The following is a 21,870-nucleotide window of genomic DNA, read 5'->3' on the forward strand; positions in this document are numbered from 1 at the left end:
TACAAATAATTGGCATTAAACATTTGTCCATTGGAAAAATATAACCATTTATCTACAAGTAAACTGTTTGATTATCCAGAAAGAACAACGTTGGAGAGGCAATCATTAATCAGTCTTTATTTAATAACAAAAAATATTTAATGCTATTACAAGCAACTGGGGGATTTATCAGCACAGCCTACATAAGACTAGAAAAGACTTTGAACCAACAATACTCGCCTATTCGGTTTTGAGTTGTAGCATGTGAAGGTATCCTGGATACATGATTTTGTTTACTATCAGCATTATTATCTGCCCCATTCACTGTGTTCTCCACAATTACCACAGTCCCTTGAACAGGACCAGTGTTCTGTCTGCAAGCCCTAAAAGGAGAAAGAAAACAGATCAAAATATCATAAGTGCTTCAAAATTACCAGTCTTAGGTACTTCAAAAGTCGTACTTTTAAATTTCCTCAGACCTGTGCTGCTGAGCCCAGAGACAAGATTCCAAAACAGAATATTCCTTTCCTTTCCAAGTAACAAAGGATTTTACCCTGAAGTCAAAGTTTCTCCATGTGGCAGCATTGGTCTAAACAGCTGAACGTGAAGGGATGGAAGAAAGAAGGGCTAATTGTGTCAAACCATATTCATCCAGGACATGAAAGGGGCAATTCTCCTCCCTGAACATCAGTAGGGGACCCAAAATGCTGGAGTAACTCAGGACAGGCAGCATCTCTGGATACAAGGAACGGGTGACGTTTTGGGTCGAGGCCCTTCTGAAGACGGGTCTTGACCTGAAACATCACCCATTCCTTCTATCCAGAGATGCTGCCTGTCCTTCTGAGTTCCTCCAGCATTTTGTGTCTATCTTCGGTGTAAACCAGCATCTAGTTTCTTCCCACACATCAGTAAGGGACAGTATGCTTAGGACATTCTCACTGAAATCTGCCACCTGAGACTGTCACAAATGCAGACCAGGAGGCTGAGGACAACATTGCTGATGCTACAAAGATGTCTGCGCCCATTAACCCTTCAGGGCTAGAATTACAGATCTCCCTTAACTTGCCACAGGATGATAAGAAAGGTCACGAATGGTCTGTTTGGAGAGAGCCGATTACATTTCATTCTCTCCAAGTAAAAAACAAACAGCATGAAGAAGCAAAGGCCTTTGCTAGGAGTGCATGCTTCACCCTTCAACAGAGTGCCACTGACTGCACACAAGAAGCCTCATAAGCATAGCATCCAAAAGTATCCTTCAATGGCCAGGCACTAGGTATCCACTGGTAATGAAATATTCAGCACAACACCCAGTTCCTGGAAAGCGTAATGATGCCTACCACGTGGACAAGTTGCTCCTATCCATTATCCAAAAACTAATGCCCCAAGTTCTGCAATACTCCAACACTGGGAAACTTCCCCTCTGAATTTATCCAGCGCAGCCCCCTCATCGGGTGAGGGGATTGAAGAAATGCTATCGTACTGTCTGCCGAATGGTATTTCTTTGCATTCCCCTCACCTGATGAGACGAGGAATTAAGGAAAACACAATGTGTAGCATTAGGCATGAAAATACTCATCCACGTTTACTAGCCACATTGCTGACCAGAGCCTCAATAATTGCTGCCCTATCATCACCCTCTTCATGGGGTAAGACATGCTGCATGTTTTGAATTAATATTTTTTATGGATTATCTATGAGATAAATTTATTTAACAAAAATTTCTGATGAAAATTATCCCGCTTCTTTCCTTTGAAATACAACAGGCTTAAGTGGAAAGAAATGAATAAAATCCTCATATCTTTTGATGTCTCATTTTCACACCCTTCCTTAGCTCTGTGGCTCCCTCTGCCCTGACTCTCAGTCTGAAGAAGGGTCTCGGCCTGAAACGTCGCACATTTCTTCTATCCAGAAATGCTGCCTGTCCCGCTGAGTTACTCCAGCATTTAATGTCTATCTTCGGTGTAAACCAGCATCTGCAGTTCTTTTCTACACAACCATTCTTTCCCGTTACGAGAGTTCATCATGGAATGCCATGCAGAATGACTTCATATTCAGTTTAAATTAAGATATTTCACAATTCAGATAATTATATAAGAATTATGTTGGCTATATTCCATTCAGCAATGTGCAACTCCATGGTAAAAATGATTTTGTATTGCAGTATTCTGAAATATTCTATTCTGAAATATTCATGTTCATAATTGTAATTTCAGTTCCAATTCGAAAAATATAGAAATTAGCATTGACGAATTGCTCAATTCATTGCATGCTTTCTCTCAAAACGAACTGGGATAATGGGCTCCTTCTGCACAGTGTCAATCTGATTTTGTTTTATTCCTTGATTTTACCTAATCCTTTTATTTCATCCCTCAGTAGATATTCTCACGTCCATGCTTTAAAGAGTTACTTGGTGTTATGTCCTTAGCCTTCTGCCACCAGATGGAGTATCAATAACAATGCACTCAGGGTTTTATTTTAAGATCAGCCTACAATTTAAATGTATTCAAACTATTAAGCAACCGTTATTCCACCTTGCTGTGGTGTAATTATTTTGGTAAATAGGCACTTTGCATCATGCTGATAATTGATGGTTCCCTTTGTACCGACAGATGCAGTTCAACCACATTTCTCCCAGTCAAGAAAGGTTATTTTTGATGCTTTATTTTCTGAACAACTCCATCCTACCAAAGAGACCCATTTTATACCTAGATATACTGTTCAGCTGTGATTGTCTGTGTATATTTTACAATGGTTAAAAAATACCACATGAAATAATATAATTGATAGTCTGTAAATAGTGTGAGGAATGGTACAGTGCATAATAATTTTGTTCTATGTTAGTGGCAACGACATTGATTTGAACCAGTTTTAACTAACTAACTAACTAACTAACTAACTAACTAACTCACACACTCACACACACACACACAGCAAAGGCGGGGGAGTGCTGTCTGAAATTGACACCATGCAATACCCGCGATGAACAGGAAGGTAAAAGATGGCTGGCACAGTGTACAGTAAGTCCTTTAAAAGAGCGGGGAGGAAGGGGGGGGGGGGGGGGAGAAGTGTGAGAAGTGGGGAGGGGGGGGGGGGGGGAGGGAGAAGGAGTGGGGACAGAACAGACAGCTTTTAATAAAGTTTAGCGGGCATTTAACATTACCGGTGAGTTTTCCTTGGTCCTGAAAACTCGTGCTTACTTGTTTTTTTTTCCCCAATGAGCCAATTAAAATGCCCGATCAGCAAAGGAAATTGCCTACGGCTATCTCAACTACCTATAACTACATGGCGACCCCACCACCACTGCACTACGAGTTCAAAAGAACCATGACAACCAATTTTTACCTGCGTAAAATATTTCAGCATGTTGAAAAATATTTCCTCAACCAAACTGAGGCCGCGAGTATACGGGAACTTCCCTCGTGCATGAACGAGAGTTACAGTGACCTCCTAGGACCACGTGTCGACCATGCTAAACTTGCAAATTAGGTCGCCATAGTGGGACAGGCCTTTTACTTTGTTTCAAGAAGGGTAGCAGGCCTGTAAATACTTTAAAGCAAAGTAATTACAAGCCTTTTGTCTAACATCAGTGGTCAACACATTTTAGGAAAAATTCAAAGGAACAGAATTAATCTACTTTTGGAAAAGTAGGGATGAGTCAAAGATAGTCAGTATAGTTTTGTTAAGAATATATTCTATCAGACCGATTTGATTGCACCCTTTAGAAGAAGTGACAAAATGTATATACGAGGGAAGTGCATTTGATCGAGTCTACAAGGCCTTTGACAAGGTGAAATGGGAAATTGGCCTTAGAGTTGGAACCAAAGTAGTCAGCTGTAGATGGATCAATAATCCACAACAAAATAAATATGCAACAACTATTCAAAGAGGGAACCTAACATTTTGTGTTAATCTTGTCTGTGATTAATTGTTGATAGCAGGAAAAGTTAGTGCATCTTACTTAAACTTGATTTTACATTTTTAAACTATTGCGCTGTAATCCATCACAAGTAACTACATAATTTAAAAATACTTAATCCATACCCAACCAGAACTACTGAAAATCAAAAGTGCCATATCAAAAAAAAATAATAATTTCACGAGGAAATCATCACAAAATATATTAGCCATATGTTGATTAACAAACAAAAACTCTACAAGTGTTACCAATTATTGTAATTGTGAGAGAGTAGGATTATCACTTCAGAAAACAGTAAAATGTAGGCTTCAGCATTCAGGCAACTACTTCCAAGAGGTCGAGTGGAATTACTACGCAATAGAATTGCCTCCTATAGTAATCTTCTTCACTAACTTTGCAATTATCTGTAGTATAGTTATCAAACACTTTTAACACAAGCAATTAAGTTTAAACAGTTAAGTTTAAGTTAATGTTAAAAAATGTGAAGATGTTCCACATTGTAATTTGATAAGTCAATACAATATGACTCAACATCATATATTCAGTACTATTTGTTTAAATAAAGTAAGTCTTTAGAATGCAATATGACATTATTGACATGATTATGATCTTTTCAAAGATTCTGGCAAGCAAGTTTTCCCTGGTCTGATTATTCAGCTGGTAAACAGGAAAAAATTATTTAAAAGACGCAAGGGCACTCTAACATGCTGTTGCGTGGATTAGACAGAAATCAATATTATTGGTATGCAGGGCCATGCCACCCTGCAGCCTGATGGCTAGACAGTGGATCGGTGGAGAACCACTAAGTGGTGAATGTGGGCAGGGTAGTGTGCATTGCTGACTTCCTCGCAGTTAGACCATGCAGTCAGTAAGATCACTCCACTTTTTACTAAACTCAAAACCCAATCTGTTCAACCTTGCTTCTATAGGCAATCCTTTCGTAACTTCGTAACTAATGGATCTTCTCTGAATGTCCTCAATCAATCTTCTCTCAACCTTTATTGTGCTTTGTACAGTCCTCAGTGAAAGGGGACACAACCTAATAACACTAAAAACAATCCAGTCCCTGATGGAACAGTATAAATAGTTAAAAGCAGGTAAAACACAATAGTATCAATCATAAAAAGATATTTGAGTGGCCAGTGCCACTATTAAAGTGTCCCTTACAGCCGCAGAATTGTCAGAGTAACTGTTTAGCAGCCTCACAGAGTGGTAGGAAGCTGTGTCATGTGTCCTTTGATGCTTCGTTGTCTGATGGCAGGATAAGTATGTTCCCCACTTTTCTCTGACTTTTTTTCAGACCCCTTCAATGAAAACAAACATAACATTAGGATGGCCCACTGGTCCATCTACACAGTATGTCTGCTCCACCACAGAGTACAGGGGCAGATCTCAGTCATGCAAAATTTAAGGGCCAGATGCACTTTGTGCTAACTCTGCCTGGCATTCATATAACACCCCATTTATTTGAGCGGTTTCAATAACCTGGTATAAAAAGGTGAGAATGAAGAAATAAGTTTAATTAATTTCTAAAAATAGGCAAATTTTGAATGAGTTTTGCCATTCTAGTATCCAAGTACATTAATAATTAATTATTATCTGGAATGCGTACCTGACACACTAATGGGCCTGTCCCACTTAGGCAACTTTTCAGGCGACTACAGGACTACTGTGCTTTCACCGTCTTAATTACAGCGCCAACCTTCCTGTTCATCGTGGTGTGTGTCTGTATCACATTGGCTTTGCACCGTGTGAATTTCACTCAGACAGTGCTCCCCCCCGCTTGCTGTCCCCCGCCTGCATAACTGGCTGGTGAAGAAGCGATGTGTGTATGTGTGTGTGTGTGTGTGTGTGTTCCACTCCGACAGTCGCCGTTCCAGTCGCCAGTTTTTCGGCGACCTGCTACGACTTGACAGTCATCGGCAGTCACTTGAAAAATCGCCTAAGTGGGACAGGCCCATTAAGATTCAACAGATTCAATTTATCTCCATCTGTATCTATATATCTCCATCCACAGAATAGACTTAAGGTGCTGAACAGTCTGCTCTTATCCCATATTTCGATATCAATAAATAAATATGCAACAACTATTCAAAGAAGGAACTGAAAATTTTGCGTTAAATAATCTTGTTAAATGTGAGGAATATAAATAGAGAACATGGTAAGAAAAGTCCTTGTATATTTGGCAGCTAGAAGACAGCTATGAACTGATGTCTGAATTTTCAAGAGTCAACTAAGGACAAATATTGCATGTGTTTAAGAGGGAGGCCAGAACATTTCAGGTAAAATGGGAAATAACGTCCAATTCAATGACACAAACCTTGAAAGAAAAGCCTGTTTACAGACAACCTGTCCAAGTTTAAGATAAATAGAAACCAGCCGGAGGTTGTTAAATTCCACACCACATGGAGCAAAAAGGGTCTTTGTTGAACATGTTTTTCTATTTTACAGATATATTTTCAGCACCTTCATTTATAAGCCTTAGTCTTCAATCTTTCCATGCAACACAAGTGACACTATATTAGTTCCAAGGATTTTGCAGCTCCACACACATTCATGCTCAAACTTTAGTTTGTACTTGAAATGAAAAGTCATTAATGATAAGTCAAAGGCTTTGCCTGTCCAATAGATGCCTGTTTTAATAGATGAAAATAAGTTTGCATATTCTTATACCAAGTTTGAAACTTAAAAGATCAATATACAATTTGTATTTGATTATTTTACACATCATATTTACATTAAAATTATAAATAATTGAGTATTAAGCATTTCCAGAGAAAGAGATTCATCAATGTAAGTAGTAGCTCATTTTAAAATGAGTTTAAACATAATTTCACCATCATAATTCAATTTTAGAAGCCAGCTACCATAATTCCATTTCCTAAGACAGCTACTGAAAATATATTTATTTTTTGTTTTGCCAAACTGATCCTTGACCCTCCTCTCTTTAAAGCATTAGTTCTTTGCGAGTATGCAATCCATGATGGCAAACATCTTTGCTACCTACTGTTGGCATAAAAACAGACAAAATAACAGGAGTATTTTATGTGAGCCCTCTATTATTAAACAGGATCATATTTGGTCTTCTATTTTAAAATCCTCTGCTACTCTGTTTCCACATTTCATGAATTTCATGATAAAATATTTACTAACTTGCACATATTAAACATCTGTGCAATTACAGCCCTCGAGGCTGGACAATTTCAAAGATTCGGAATCCTCTGAATGAAAGAATTCCCAAAGTGGTCAACCATCATTATTCCCATAGTTCTACTTAAGAAATGGGGACACCATTGCCTACTCCAAGTAATCTTTCACCTCACTACTACATTCTTGCACTAATCCAATATCCCAAGTTATCCACAATTAACAAAAGGTCCATTAATCTTCAATATACTCAACAACTGAGCCTCCACCATTCCTTTGAGTAATAAGCTTTAAAGGTTTACCATACTCTGGATGAAAAATTACTCCTCCTGAATAATAATTGTCCTGAATAATCTAACTTTAATTTGGAGGACGCAATCCCTGTCAGGATACTGCAGCCAAATGAAATATCAATGCCATGTGTAACTCTAATAAGCCATGCAAGAATATTGTACATTTAAATAAAATCACGCTCATTCTTTGAAACTCAAGACAGTGTTGGCCTAGTTTATTTAATTTTAGATTTTTTTTAAATAGAAAACCCGAATCCGGTGGATATACTCAGCAGGTCGGCCAGTATATTTGGAGACTGAAACAGAATTGACATTCCAAGTCAGCAGCCGATTATCAAAACTGACCTGAAAAGATAGATGTGTTTCTCTACTTTGAGACTGCTTGCCCTGGTGAATATTTCCATTTTCTATGTTCTTTATGTCAGATTTTCCTCACCCATAGCAATTTCCTATTGTTTTCCCTGTAACTTCTGACTTATCCAAATGGACTTATTCCAAATTACTACTTTTGAAGTCCTTAAGAGAGTGGTAGTCCGCCGTTCTAATGGCACAAATATCGTGTCTGACCTCACACCTGATCTCACTCGCCAGTTAATGAAGTATGGCTGATCATTTTTTTACTCTTTCGAAATGTATGTTAATTTACAGTACTGAAATAGACTATTTTGCCCAATGCTAGCACATATGCCCAACAAGCCTTTTGCCATTCTTTTTCATTGAAATAGAATAAACAGAGCTAAGAGATCTCAGAACCAGTGGATCAGATCTCTGCAAATGTGCCACATCTGTGGGGATCAACTAACATCCCTATCCTCAATGGCAGTAATGTCAAGCATGTGAATGCTAATGAAAATGTTGAAACCAACCAAATTGATCTCGAAATTCTTGGACCTGCGAGACAGCACCCCTCTCTGACACTGGACCCTTGATCTTCTGTCCACAAAATCACAATCAGTGAGGACAGAAGACAAAGCAATCTCCATGGAACTCAGAGTCTACCCTGGTAGTGATAACAACCAGAACGCTCCTTTTTAAATATCTCTGGTTTTCACAGACATGTAAAAACTATTTAAATGATTGTAATTTTAGAAAATCAATAAGTTAATTTAAAAAGCACCTCAACACAAAACATTACAAATATTAAACTAAAGCAAAAACTATTCACGATAACTTAACTTCCCCATTCCAAGATCCCTCATGGAGATGGCAAGGATATTCAATCCTTTGTCTCAGCTGATCTGTGGTAGAATTAGAAAGGCATAATGCTGGAGAATCCCAGCTATATCATGCTCTGATGCTCGTTCCTTGGGAAGTCGAGCAGAGTGAGAGATGCAACTCTATCACACAGCAGTTGTGGGCAGCTCTGGCATCTACTTTAGTTTGAATGGCTGAAGACCGGCCGTTCCTTTCAGAAGTGTTGGCCACAGTCATAAATGTTTATTACGATCTTTAGAGATAATATTCAGGCTGAATTTACAGTCTTGTCTGAACAACTCATTTGAACCGCAAAACACCATAGGACAATTTTCAAAGATATTTGACACAAAAGTTTCCATTTGTAGAAACATTGATATTTCTGAAATTATGAAGTAAACTTATTTTCTTGTTTATTTTAACGTTCTATTATTGTTAATTACAGTCTGCATAAAACACCCTCAAACCAGATACAGAGGTCAGCTGGAGAGCAAACTTCAAGATTAAAGAGCAATCTTCTTCACATAATCCTACATTTTAGTAATTGTTTTTTACTCTCTTGTGCTCTTTAAATTGATTATAACTTTTATTACAAATTTGAAACAAAATTGTAGGTTAGAGTTAAAGAAGGGTTTCGGCCCGAAACGTTGCCTATCTCCTTCGCTCCATAGATGCTGCTGCACCTGCTGAGTTTCTCCAGCATTTTTGTGTACCTTGTAGGTTAGAGAGTTTTATTTATTCGATCTGTTATTCAAATTATTATGTGTTCTCCATAAATTGGAATGTAAATCCCAAAATTTAAGATAATCATAAAATATGTTTATATTTAAAACTTGAAAATGGACTTTTCTCCAAATTTGTTTTGAGGACACGTATTTTTCAGAGCTCAATACTGTAGCTTTCAAACACAATTGGCCATGTCAGTAATTCAAACCACATTACACAAATGTGTTAAAGTCAAAGCTTTCACTTATTACATGGCTGAGAAATTTCATACTCGACACCAAGAATTTGCTCTCTTCAGAAAAATGCCACAGAGCGGATTCAATACACAGACAGCTTTGAACAGCATTGGCAACGAAAGGGTAACGAGGTTGCATCTTCAGGTGAACAAATACAGACTGTTGTTTGAATTGAAAGAAACCATTATCATGTTCCAAAAAATATCTCAATTATGCCTCGAGATTGGCCAAGTCAAGGATATATTTTCTGAACCAGCACAGTGCAGTCCATAATTAGTCACAAATAAGAACATATACAACACATAATGAGGCAATTCATCTCATCCTTTCTGTGCAGGTTGAAATAGAACTATCCATCAATCTACGATACGATACGATACGATAGAACTTTATTTATCCCGGGAGCAATATTGATTTGCCAACAGTCATAAAAAAACACAAAATACATGAAACATGAAATTAAAGTGATGAGTGGAAAAGCTTGGGGGATGTGCAAAGATTGGGGAGGGGGCAGGGGGGAAGGGGAGTCAGTCTCAGTCTCAGTCTACCCCACGACAGAAGGAGGAGGAGTTGTAAAGTTTGATAGCCACAGGGAAGAAGGATCACCTGTGGAGTTCTGTCTTTCCAGGACCTGAACCATAATCTTCTGAACAGAACTCACCCTACCATCCCCACTGGGAGAAAAAATATTTCTTCCTCTCAAATCCCTTTTAAATATGTGCCTTCTGTATTTTGATTCTTCTGCTATTGGAAATAAGTTCTGGTTCTTACCCGTATCTATTAAGTTTCCATTTAAGATCCTCTGTAACAAAGAAAACAATTTCAACCGTTACAAGCTTTTCCCTCAGCTACAATTTTCCACTCCTTGCAATAGCTTCATAAATCTCCATTTTATCATCTCCAAGACAATCACATCTTCCTTGTAATGTGGTGTCCAGAATTGTCTGCAGTAAATATATAGCCTAACCACTGTTATGTGCCATTCTTTCACAACATCCTAGGCCTCAGCTAACAAAGAAAACCCACCCTTGTGCCTTTTTAACCTTAAACATCAGTAGACATACATACAAAGGACCCTCTCTGTTTCTCCACACCGTGCATTTATTGACCACTAGACCAAGTCGGACCCGTTTGGCCCCGTTCCCACAATATTCCACCACTCACCCATAACCCCCAACTGTGCCGGCACAGCTGAGGGGTTCCCGTCGTAACACCAGAGATCCCCATTGTGACGTGAGCCAGGGCAACCCTCCCCCAACTGCGTCTTGCCATCCCTCTTCCTACCCCTATCCTCCTCCATTCCCCTTCATCCTCCAGCACTCCCTCCCCCTCCTCTTCACCCTCCCTCTTCTTTCCCCTCTCCTCCTCCCCTCCCCCATTCCCTCCCTCACCTCTCCCTCCCTCTCCTTTCCCCTGCCCTCAGTCACTCCCTCCCTCCCTCCATAACCCCTCTCCCCTCCCTACCCCCCTCCATCTCCATGCTCCCCCACTCCCTACCTCCCCCACTACCCCCTCCTCTACTTCTATCCCTGCTCGTCCCCCACTCTCCCTCCACCCCCCCCCACTTTCCCTCCCCTCTCCCTCCCCCTCCCTCCTCCTCCCTCCCCCCCCTGCTCCCCCACTCCTCACCTCCCCCTATCCCACCCCTCCACAATGAAAATTGTGATGTTTTTTAAAAAAATGAAACCTCCCCCCTATCCCCCCCCCCCCCCCCCCCCCCCCCCCCCCCCCCCCCCCCCAACAAAATTTGTGATTTTTCTTTAAAATAACCTAAACACAATGTTAGCTGTAAATGAAAACGGAAGGAATACATTTTTTTTTAAATCAAGATTTTTAATGTAAATGAGATTCGGGATCCCATTGTGATGTCATTGTGACGTCGAACGTTGATGATGGGCAGCGCAAGTGGAAAAGTGGTTTGAAAAGTGAGTTAAAAATGTCAATAACTTGTAAAATATAACATCAATCCAAACTAAACTTGCTTCATTTACATCCCGGGACAATGGTGAATAAGGTGGGCAAAGAATTGTAGCGCTATCGTGTACACTTTTGGCGGGGTTTTGGGATCTCACGCAAGCACGCAAGCAAAAAAAAAAACAAGATGAGAGTTTTAGTAATATATACATATATAGATTTCCCTCCCTTGTTGGCCTTTGAATCATCACCTCACACTGCTCTTGCTTAAGCTTCAAATTACATTTTTGTGAATAACAAGTTCATTTTTCTTCTTCACAAGAACAAGGAGAAATTTCATGTCATCTGCTTATTTCATTATTCACGACCTCTAGATTTAGACCTCAATCATGAATGTATATTGGGAGAGGGAGGGGGCTGAGTACTGAGGCTAGTAGCAGCACGTTGCCAACAGCCCTCCAGTTACAAGCATATCCGTCAACCATTACCCTTTGTGTATGAAGGAACTGCAGTAACTTTTTCACGCAAAGGCTGGCAGGTATATGGAATGAGCTGCCAGAGGTGGTGTTTGGACAGGTACTCTTGCAACGTTTAATAAACATTTAGACAGGTACATGGATGGGACATGTAGGCCGGTGTGGGCAGGTTGGGCCAACGTTTTCACGCTGTAGGACTCCACAACTCTGCTGGTTTACACCAAAGATGCTGGAGTAACTCAGCGGGTCAGGCAGTATCTCTGGAGTGATTACCCATTACCCTGTGTTTCTTGTCACTGAGCCAATCTTGCATCCAATTTACAACTCTCTTTAGGATCACCTGGTCTTTCTTTTTTATTAAAAATAATATGCCACCTGGGAACTTGTCAAAAGCCTTACTTAAATCCACGTAAGCTACAGCAAATCCACTGCCACCAGTGATCCTCCCTGTTACGTTTTCAAAGAATTCCAACATATAGCCCACCACTGAAGTCAATCTAATGGTATTTATTACAATGATACAATGTTAGCACTCCTCACAGCCAGGATGTATTTAAGACAAACCTGGTGATTTATCAAGGCCTTCTCTTTTGCTGCGCTTATCCCATCTGATGCTTCACATTTCTTATCCAAATCATTGGCATCATCTCTCTTTGATCCCATTTCAATTACAGGCCGTCCCGGTTACAAACACCCGACTTAAAAACACTTGTACATACAAATAAGCTTCAGTAAAATTATTAAATTGACATGTCTGACATTCCTACGATAGGCAGAACTAGTTTCCCTCCTCTTTCTCGCTCTGTCTCCACTTTTAGTCATTATTCTTTCTTCTCAGTCTTATGTGCTTTTGATGCAATTCATTACAATACTGTAGAGAAAAACACAGAGTGCTGGAGGAACTCAGCAGATCAGGCAGCACCTGAAGAGGGAATGGATAGACAATGGTCTGGGCTGGGACCCTTCTTCAGAGGTACACTATGACGATAAGATTATCACGTCAAGTGATTTTTGTATATTTTCTGACATCAACAAAATCAAATTATGGACCTCAGAAAAATCAGAATGTTCATAACACAGGGATGGCCAGTATATGAAAAATTATGAAGATAAGAAGTAAATGATATACTGGAATTCCATATCATGAACGTCATTATGTAACGGGCGTATACATACGTCCACTTTTGTTATTTTGACTCAAATCTACTTTTAATTTTCACTTGCCCAGGTCACTCATCTCCTGCTGCTCCACACATTGATGACCACTCTGGTTTCTGATGGACACTATTTCCTCTTTAGTTACCCTTTTTTCCTTAATGCACAAAAAATCTCTTTGGATTCTCCTTAATTTTGTCTGCCAGAGCTATTTCGTCCCCTCTTTTTGCCCTCCTGATTTTCCTCTCACTTATGTTCCTCAGCTCCCTAAACTCCTCCAGCTGTCTATACCTGACCCACGCCTTCTTCCTTTTCCTGCTCAGATTCAATTTCACTCTTCATTTAGGCTTCCTTATGCCCCCACTGCCTTGCCCTTCACTCTGACAGGAACATGCATGGCTTGCACTCTCTCCATCACTCTTTTAAACTTTCCGAACATCCCATGCCCACAAACAACCTACTCCCATCAATGTTTATCAAGTTCCTGTTTAATTCCATCATAGTTATCCTTGCCCCAATTCAGAACTTTAAGTTGAAGACCCGTCTTGTCCTTATCTATAACCATTTTAAAGCTAAAAGAACCGTGATCACTGGTGTAAAAGGCTTGTCCAATGACACTTCAGTCACGGCCCTCCACAATTTCCTAAGCTTTGCCCTCTCCCTTGTAGGGTCCTCTACACCATTATCTAAGAAAATACACTCTCAACTAGGTGATCATCCCCATTGCATACATCCATAAGTCAAAATTATTCTGTCCTCGACAAATGAAATTTAATTCCAACATTTAGATTTGCCACCTCAGTCACTTCTTTCAAACCTTTGTCTTCAAATCCCTTTTGCCCTTTACAAAACTCTAATTCACCCAAAGCTCACGGTCAGGGAGTAAGTTCATAAGTAGCAATAGAGTAGGGTTGATGGCAAGAGCCAAAAGCAACTTCAACCTTCCCGAAACCCAGCTGACGGAAATGTTGACTCATTGCAGACATAATGTTAGTCAGGGAGTCTGACAACATAGAGGAAGTTATGGGAAGTGACAGAAATAGCTATATGAATTATCCATATGGAAAGTCTCTAAGAAGACATTGTAATACATATTTTCTCTCTGTGGTCACAGGTCCCAGACAAAAGACATGTCCAGTGTTACGGTTCACTTCTCCAGGTCAATACTCTAAATTTCATGGACTTTAATGTTAAACGGATCTTTTTGAAATATTGATGGAAATTGCTATCTTTGGGAGAATACCTTCCTTTCTCCGAAAATCTTTGCGACTAATTTGAAGGCCCAACAACATGAACATGAAGATTGAATAGCAATACTCTGCTTTGCTTCAAGTTATGACACACGTTATCAGTTTGAGCTGCTGCCTCGCAGACTCACAGTTGTGCAGTAAATAGTGCTGCTGCCTCAAAGCCCAAGAGACTTGACATCAATGCGGATGCTGTCTGTGTACGTTCACACATTTTTATATAGAAAAAATAGAAGAAAAAAAAATAGAAATTAGGTACAGGAGTAGGTCATTCGGCCCTTCGAGCCTGCACCGCCATTCAATATGATCATGGCTGATCATCCAAATCAGCCATGATCATCTAACTCCCTCTTAAATATAGCCAATGAACTGGCCTCAACTACCTTCTGTGGCAGTGAATTCCAGAGATTCACCACTCTGTGTGAAAATGTTTTTCTCATCTCTGTCCTAAAAGATTTCCCCCTTAACCTTAAACTGTATGATCCCCCCCTCAATCTTCTAAATTCTCGCAAATACAAGCCTAGTCTATCCAATCTTTCTTCATATGAAAGTCCTGGCATCCCAGGAATCAGTCTGGTGAACCTTCTGTGTACTCTCTCTATGGCAAGAATGTCTTTCCTCAGATTAGGAGACCAAAACTGTACACAATACTCCAGGTGTGGTCTCACCAATACCCTGTACAACTGCAGTAGAACCTCCCTGCTCCTATACTCAAATCCTTTTGCTATGAATGTTAACATACCATTCGCTTTCTTCACTGCCTGCTGCACCTGCATGCCTACTTTCAATGACTGGTGTACCATGACACCCAGGTCTCGTTGCACCTCCACCATTCAGATAATAGTCTACTTTCCTGTTTTTGCCACCAAAGTGTCCAAACATATAGGCCAAATGCAAGTAAATAGGACAGCAATCCCATTGGTCCCATTACCCGCTCCTTTTTTTCCACTTGACTCCCCTTTGATTCCTTTCGTCATTAACCTGCACCGTATAATTAATACCAGACAAGTAACCTATCAAGATATCTTTGGCAAGTGGGAGGGAACTAAAGCACCAGGAGGAAACTTACACAGAGAGTGGTGAATCTCTGGAACTCTCTGCCACAGAGGGTAGTTGAGGCCAGTTCATTGGCTATATTTAAGAGGGAGTTAGATGTGGCCCTTGTGGCTAAAGGTAACATGGGGTATGGAGAGAAGGCAGGTACAGGATACTGAGTTGGATGATCAGCCATGATCATATTGAATGGCGGTGCAGGCTCGAAGGGCCGAATGGCCTACTCCTGCACCTATTTTCTATGTTTCTATCCCTCTAAGCCTTTTCTATCAATGTACCTGTCTAAATATCTTTTCAACATTGTTATTACACCTGCCTCAATTATTTCCGCCAGCAGCTCATTCCATAAACACATGTTTGTGTGAAAATGTTGCTCCTCAGGTTCCTATTATATCTTGCTCCTCTCGCCTTAAAATTATGCCCTCTATTTCTTGATTTCACCTACCCAGGGGAAAATACTCTGAGCATTCACCCTATCTATTCCCCTCATGATTTTATGCACTACAAGATCTCCCCTCAGCCACGTCCACTCACATGACTAAAGTTCCAGCCTGCCCAAACCCATCCTATAGCTCAGGCCTTCAAGTCCTGGCAACATCCACGTAAATCTTCTCGGCACTCTTTCCCGCTCATTGACATCTTTCCTATAGCAGGATGAACGGAACACAATATTCCAAATGCGTCCTCTCCAGAGTCCGGTACAACTGTAACATAACGTCTTAACCGTTACACTCAATTCCCTGATTGATGACGGCCAACGGTCATCTGGACTGAGATGAGGAAAAACTTTTTCACCCAGATAGTTGTGAATCTGTGGAATTCTGTCACAGAAGGCAGTGGAGGCCAATTCACTGGATGTTTTCAAGAGAGAGTTAGATTTAGCTCTAAGGGCTAAAGGAATCAAGGAATATGGGGAAAAAGCAGGAACGGGTTACTGATTTTAAATGATCAGCCATGATCATACTGAATGGCGGTGCTGGCTCGAAGGTCTGAATGGCCTACTCCTGCACCTATTGTATATGTTTCTATCTTTATCACCAACTAGAGTGCGGTCCTGTGCTACCATGTACCTCATTGGAGACCCTCAGACTATCTTTAATCAGACTTTACTGGACATTATCTTGCACTAAACGCTATTCCCTTTATTCTGTATCTTACACTGTGGATGGCTTCATTGTAATCATGTAAAATCTCTTCGCTGACTGGACAGCATGCAACAAAAAAACTTTTCATTGTTCCTTGGTACACGTGACTATAATTAACTAAACTAAACCAAACTGATCCATTTAATCCATTTGCTGAATTAATGGCAAATTTTCGCATTCATTGATATAGCGCATAAGCTGTTATTGCAGATTTAAATAGCAATTTGGATAAATAAACATACAATGCACATATTCAATACAATTCGTCTCCCAACATTTATCTCAAATAATTCATTGGCTAGTCATTGGTGAAAATGACCTTAGCACACATTTGCAATTATTTGCATCAGTATACAATTGCATACCATTCTTCCATAATTTTAAATCTGCAAATTAAAGTTTGGAGTAGGGCAAAAAGGAGCGTGATGAGATAAAAATGTTTTTTTTCAACTTTTCAGTTCGTTGCTCAATGGATCTTCACCACAGTTACAATACCGCAAGCTCTCCAAAGCTGGTTTGAATCAATGTTTAACAACATAATTACTATAGTAGCTTTTCAGTAAAATTCATGAACTGTTGCAATGTAATTGCTACCCAAACAATGAGGTATTTGTTAATACTGGAGTGTGTAACAGTGTCTGAACAGTTACACAAACCCTTCAAAATTAACTGAGTGCATCATTAACAAAACATTTTATGCAAAGGATAAAGAAATATTAGATGCAAGATTAAAAGGCAACAGGTTTGCCACTAATATTTCAATAAATCTGCAAGAATTAGTTGCCACCAACTCCCACTGATATATATTATGAGCTGAAGAAGCCACAGAACAAATACACAAATTTGCCAGCAGACTATTCAAAATAATATATACGTCTATGCCATAACTGAGTGTGTCAACAAGAATGAGCTCACCAGGGTTTAAAACATAGTTAATATTCGGCATGAGCAAGAAAAGACTTAACACTAACTTAAATTCTTATCTGCTAGTACATCGATATCCTACATTTCTAATAGGGGGTAAAAAAAGGAGAAAACACCTATCTCTGTATCACACTTCCCACCTTAACACCAAAATGTTTTTCAGCCAACTAAACAACAATTTTGATGTGGGGAAACACAGCAATCAATTTCTGCCCTACTAGGCCATATAAGTAGAAATGAAATGGATGACCAAATAATCGTTTTTATTGCTAGCAGAGAAATAAATGCTGATCAGGATATGAAATCTCCATCGTTCCTCTCTGAACATGGCAGATAACCTTTTATAGAGAGTTAAGGGCCTGTCCAACCGCGATTTTTTCGGCGACTGCCGGCATCATTGACTGACGTATCAGGGTCGCCGAAAGATTTTGAACATTTCAAAATCCAACGGCGACAAAATAAAATTGTTGCGACACTTGAGGAAACACCGCGCGTCAATACGTCTTCATGCCACGTCACGCTGCAACTTTTACGGTGACCTGATATGTCAGTCAATGATGCTGACAGCCGCCAAAAAAAATAGCCGTGGGACAGGCCCTTTAATCCAAAATCAATCATTTGTACTCACAACAAACCGGGGGAAAAAGGACACAAGGTATATGGATCTACATAAATCCCTTTTTAAATGGTTGGGTTCAGATATTTTGAGGTCAACAAGGGAAGGAGAAGAGCAAGATAACCAGTCAACTAAAAGATTTAATTTTGCATATTTCACTTAATATTACAATTTCCAATCAAAACTAAGTTTTATGCAAGAAGATTATTTTGCAATACACATGGCAAACATAACAAATCTTACAGTGCAGCACTAAAATTACTGGACCACCAGCCAATATCCTGGAACATTGTTCCACAGACACGTTTGAACCCCACCATGACATCTGGAGAAAATAAATTCAAATAATTAAAGAAAAAACAATTATGGCAACTACAGGATTGTTCTTAAATAAATGGTTCAGTAAAGCTCTTCAGGGAAGGAAATCTGCCCTCCTTATCAATATGGCCTTTGAGACTCCAAATCCACCAATATAATTAACTTTTTATTGCCTCAGCTTCGGGGCAATTGAGGATGAGCATCAAATGCTGGCATTGTCAGCAACATCTACTTCCCAAGAGAAAATGTAAAACATTTTTTGTAAAGATATAAAACTTATTGTTATACCCCAAATTAATAACTAATTGATATAAATGTTTCTCTTGACAGAATCCAATACACAAGAAAATACAACGCAAAACCCGTTTCAGCAAAATCAGCAAAGTTTTGTGGTGATTTTAACAGTTCTCCCTGGGAACCTTGGCCTTTTGTCTCATATCACCATGCTGATGAAGATTACAGCTCTCTGTCTGGACCTGGAATACAGAGTTTCCTCACTTTCCTTTTTGAAAACATTACAGAAACTAACAAATATTCAGACAGAACACGTCATGGTCTCTTAAAAATCAGCTTTTCTTGGCTAGTGAGCACTCTTGCAACCATTTACTAAATTGAAGAGTTACAACATCTCATAAAAACCATACTGATCAAACTTTATAACAAATTAAGAGTAAATAAAGACCAGAATTTCATCCAAATTCTATAATGCTGTATCCATTTTTATTCTGATCTAGTGAATAACTGCACTTTTCTCCTTTATTGTAGGTTGAATCGTTCACAAGCACATCAGATTTGCTGATTCACAGCTACTTGTTACAATGAAGATTTTCCACACCTCCATACCATTGCAATAAGTTAATGTAATTGAGTTCCAGTTATATTTTACAGCTTTGTCTGATTGTTCCCTTGCCCGAGTCAGAAGGTTCAGGGCTCGTCCTACTTCAGTGACTAAAGCATAAAAACATAGCTGACACTCCATGTATAGTGCTAAGAGAGCCACCTCTCACCTAATATGGACATGATCACCCACAGTGTGCCAATACAGCATTCGGCGAGCTGACAAAAAGCATGCGTGCAAATCAAGAACACAAATCAGACACACAACACATGGTCTACAGTGCAGCAGAGATCCATGTCCTCTGAAATACTTCTGAGAATTGATCTATTTCTAGCAAGCATCTCAAGGCATTGGGGAGATACTACCACTACAAAATACTCCAGAGCCACCTGCAGGATAAGCAAACCAACATTAGAATCCTCTCCCAGAACAACCCCCAAGCATTGATGCTCTAATTACTGTCAGTCAGCTCCAATGGTCAGGCCATGTCCGATCTATATCCAATACCAGACTCCCAAAATAGCCATACTATCACGAGCACTGTTATGGGAAGAACCAACCAAGTGCACAGCGAAAAAGAATGAATTATAATCTTGAAAAATAGCACTTACATCCAAGGTGGCTTTGTAAATCTCGATAAAACATTATGGTCTAATAGCAAGTGACATGAAAAATCATAGGCCAAAGTTTACTGACCCGAGCCTGGTACTCATGGTTTCCAAACACATTCAATTACTGTCTGAAGAAGACCCGAAACGTCACCCAGAGATGTTGCCTGCCCCACTGAGTTACAGTGAGTTACTCCAACGTTGTGTGTCTATCTTTGGTTTAAACCAGCATTTGCAGTCCCTTCCTACACACTCAATTAATTGGTCTCAATGCAAAGGGCCTAACTCAAAATCACTCCAATATCATGGGCTGACTGCCATAAGACCTCCAAGTAAAAGGCCTATCTCACTTACGTGTCCTTGACACGCATATTACGCGACCTCATGGTCGCTTTGAGCCGCGACGATCGCACGCGATTTCATGTGTACACACAACCGTCTGGAGCGCGTGATGTCATTTGAAGATGGACACAAAGCTGAAGTAACTCAGTGGGTCCGGCAGCATCTCTGGAGAGAAGCAATGGATGATGTTTCGTGTCGAGACTCTTCTTCAGTCTGAAAAGAAGGGTCTTGACCAGAAACGTCACCCAATGCTTCCCTCCATAGATGCTGCCGGTCCTGCTGAGTCACTCCTGCATTTTGTGTCTATCTTCAATTTTCTTGGCCCCGCTCTGGGAGTAGGTGGGGGCGGATCCAGACCGCAACGGCCGTGAGCCCCATGCCGAGTTCGGCGATCGTTCGCCTGCTTCTGCTGCTGTTGGAGGTGAGACGTTGTGTCGCGCCAGGGTCTTGGGCCTGTCCCACTTTGGCCGTCAGTTACGCAACAGGCCGTTGGCGCGCAAAGATTTTGTTCGCTACAAAAATTTCAGAGCACCGCACGATATCGCGCACAACTACATACCCCTCCGCGCTTCTCAGTGGGACCGGCCCCGCGCGGCCAGACAATGCCCGTGCGCCTCAACGAGACACGGGGTCGTGCAATTTGTGTGCCAAGGACACTTAAATGGGACAGGCCCTTAAGAAATTAGGAAAATCCACATCCGAAACACCATTGAAAGCTTTGACAGCTGGCAAACACCATGCCCAGCTTCGCCAGTTTTAAAAGCTGAGGATTTTTTTTATATCTTTCATATGTCTTTGGCATTCAGAAAAACTTAAAAACAAAAGTAATTGATTTTAAAAATATGAAAATTACTTAAAAATAACGAGAACCAAAAAACAGACACAACTCCATCAAAATGTTTAAATTTGTTGATTATAAGGGGAAGCAGGAGATCCATGAACCATTCTTCATCAATGCAACAGCGCTGGAATGAGTGAAAAGCTTCAACTTCCTGGCTATACATCTGTCTGAAGATCTGTCCTGGGCATAGCACATTGATGCAATCACAAAGGAATCTCATTAACCATCACTACTTACTTAGAAGATTGTGGAGATTCCATATGTCGATGAATACTCTTATGAATGTCTACAGGTCTATGGTCGAAACAATATTAACCAGTTGCATCATGACCTGGTTCGGCAACTCTACCACACAGAACGAAAGAGATTTCAGAGAGTGATAATGCCCGGTCCATCACATGTACTGACCTCCCCACCATTGACGGAATCTACAGGTGGTCTTGCCTCAAAAAGACAGATAATATCATCAAAGTCATACATCACCCAGACTACGCTCTCATTTCTCTACTACCAACAAGAAGATACAGTAGCCCAAAAACCATGAGCATCAGGTTCAAGAACAACTTCTCAGCAGCCTTCAGGCTCCAGAAAACTACACAAACTAACCTCACAAACTATGGTCTTATATGGACTGTGTTTGTTGGCATGACAAACTTTAGTTTTTGCACTAGTTATGTTTACCATAACATTAATTTACTGTACTTTTTAACTATTGGATATTATTTGTGTGTTGTAGCATTTATAGGCCTGTTAAGCTGCTACTGGTAAGAATTTCAATGTTCTGTTTTTAGTGCATATGATAATTCAACACTCTTGACTTTCTTGATTCTTGAGATGGAACTCCCATTAGCTCAGTTTCTGCTTTTGATTGTTCTGGTTTGCTTCAATTCAAATGGTTAAAT

At 40.1% G+C, this 21,870-nt stretch overlaps 1 protein-coding gene across 2 annotated transcripts in view; it reads right to left on the reverse strand.

Annotated features, from left to right (window-relative positions):
* The window catches only part of wwp2 (WW domain containing E3 ubiquitin protein ligase 2), a 169,442-nt gene that overhangs the window by 83,177 nt on the left and 64,395 nt on the right, over positions 1-21,870 (reverse strand). For both annotated transcript variants that reach the window (XM_055648966.1, XM_055648965.1), the window contains exon 7: positions 220-362. In XM_055648966.1, coding sequence (XP_055504941.1) covers positions 220-362 — 143 coding nt within the window. The remainder of the gene's footprint in view (positions 1-219; positions 363-21,870) is intronic.

The sequence above is a fragment of the Leucoraja erinacea genome, chromosome 17, assembly GCF_028641065.1.
Source record: "Leucoraja erinacea ecotype New England chromosome 17, Leri_hhj_1, whole genome shotgun sequence".
Lineage (NCBI taxonomy): Eukaryota > Metazoa > Chordata > Chondrichthyes > Rajiformes > Rajidae > Leucoraja > Leucoraja erinaceus.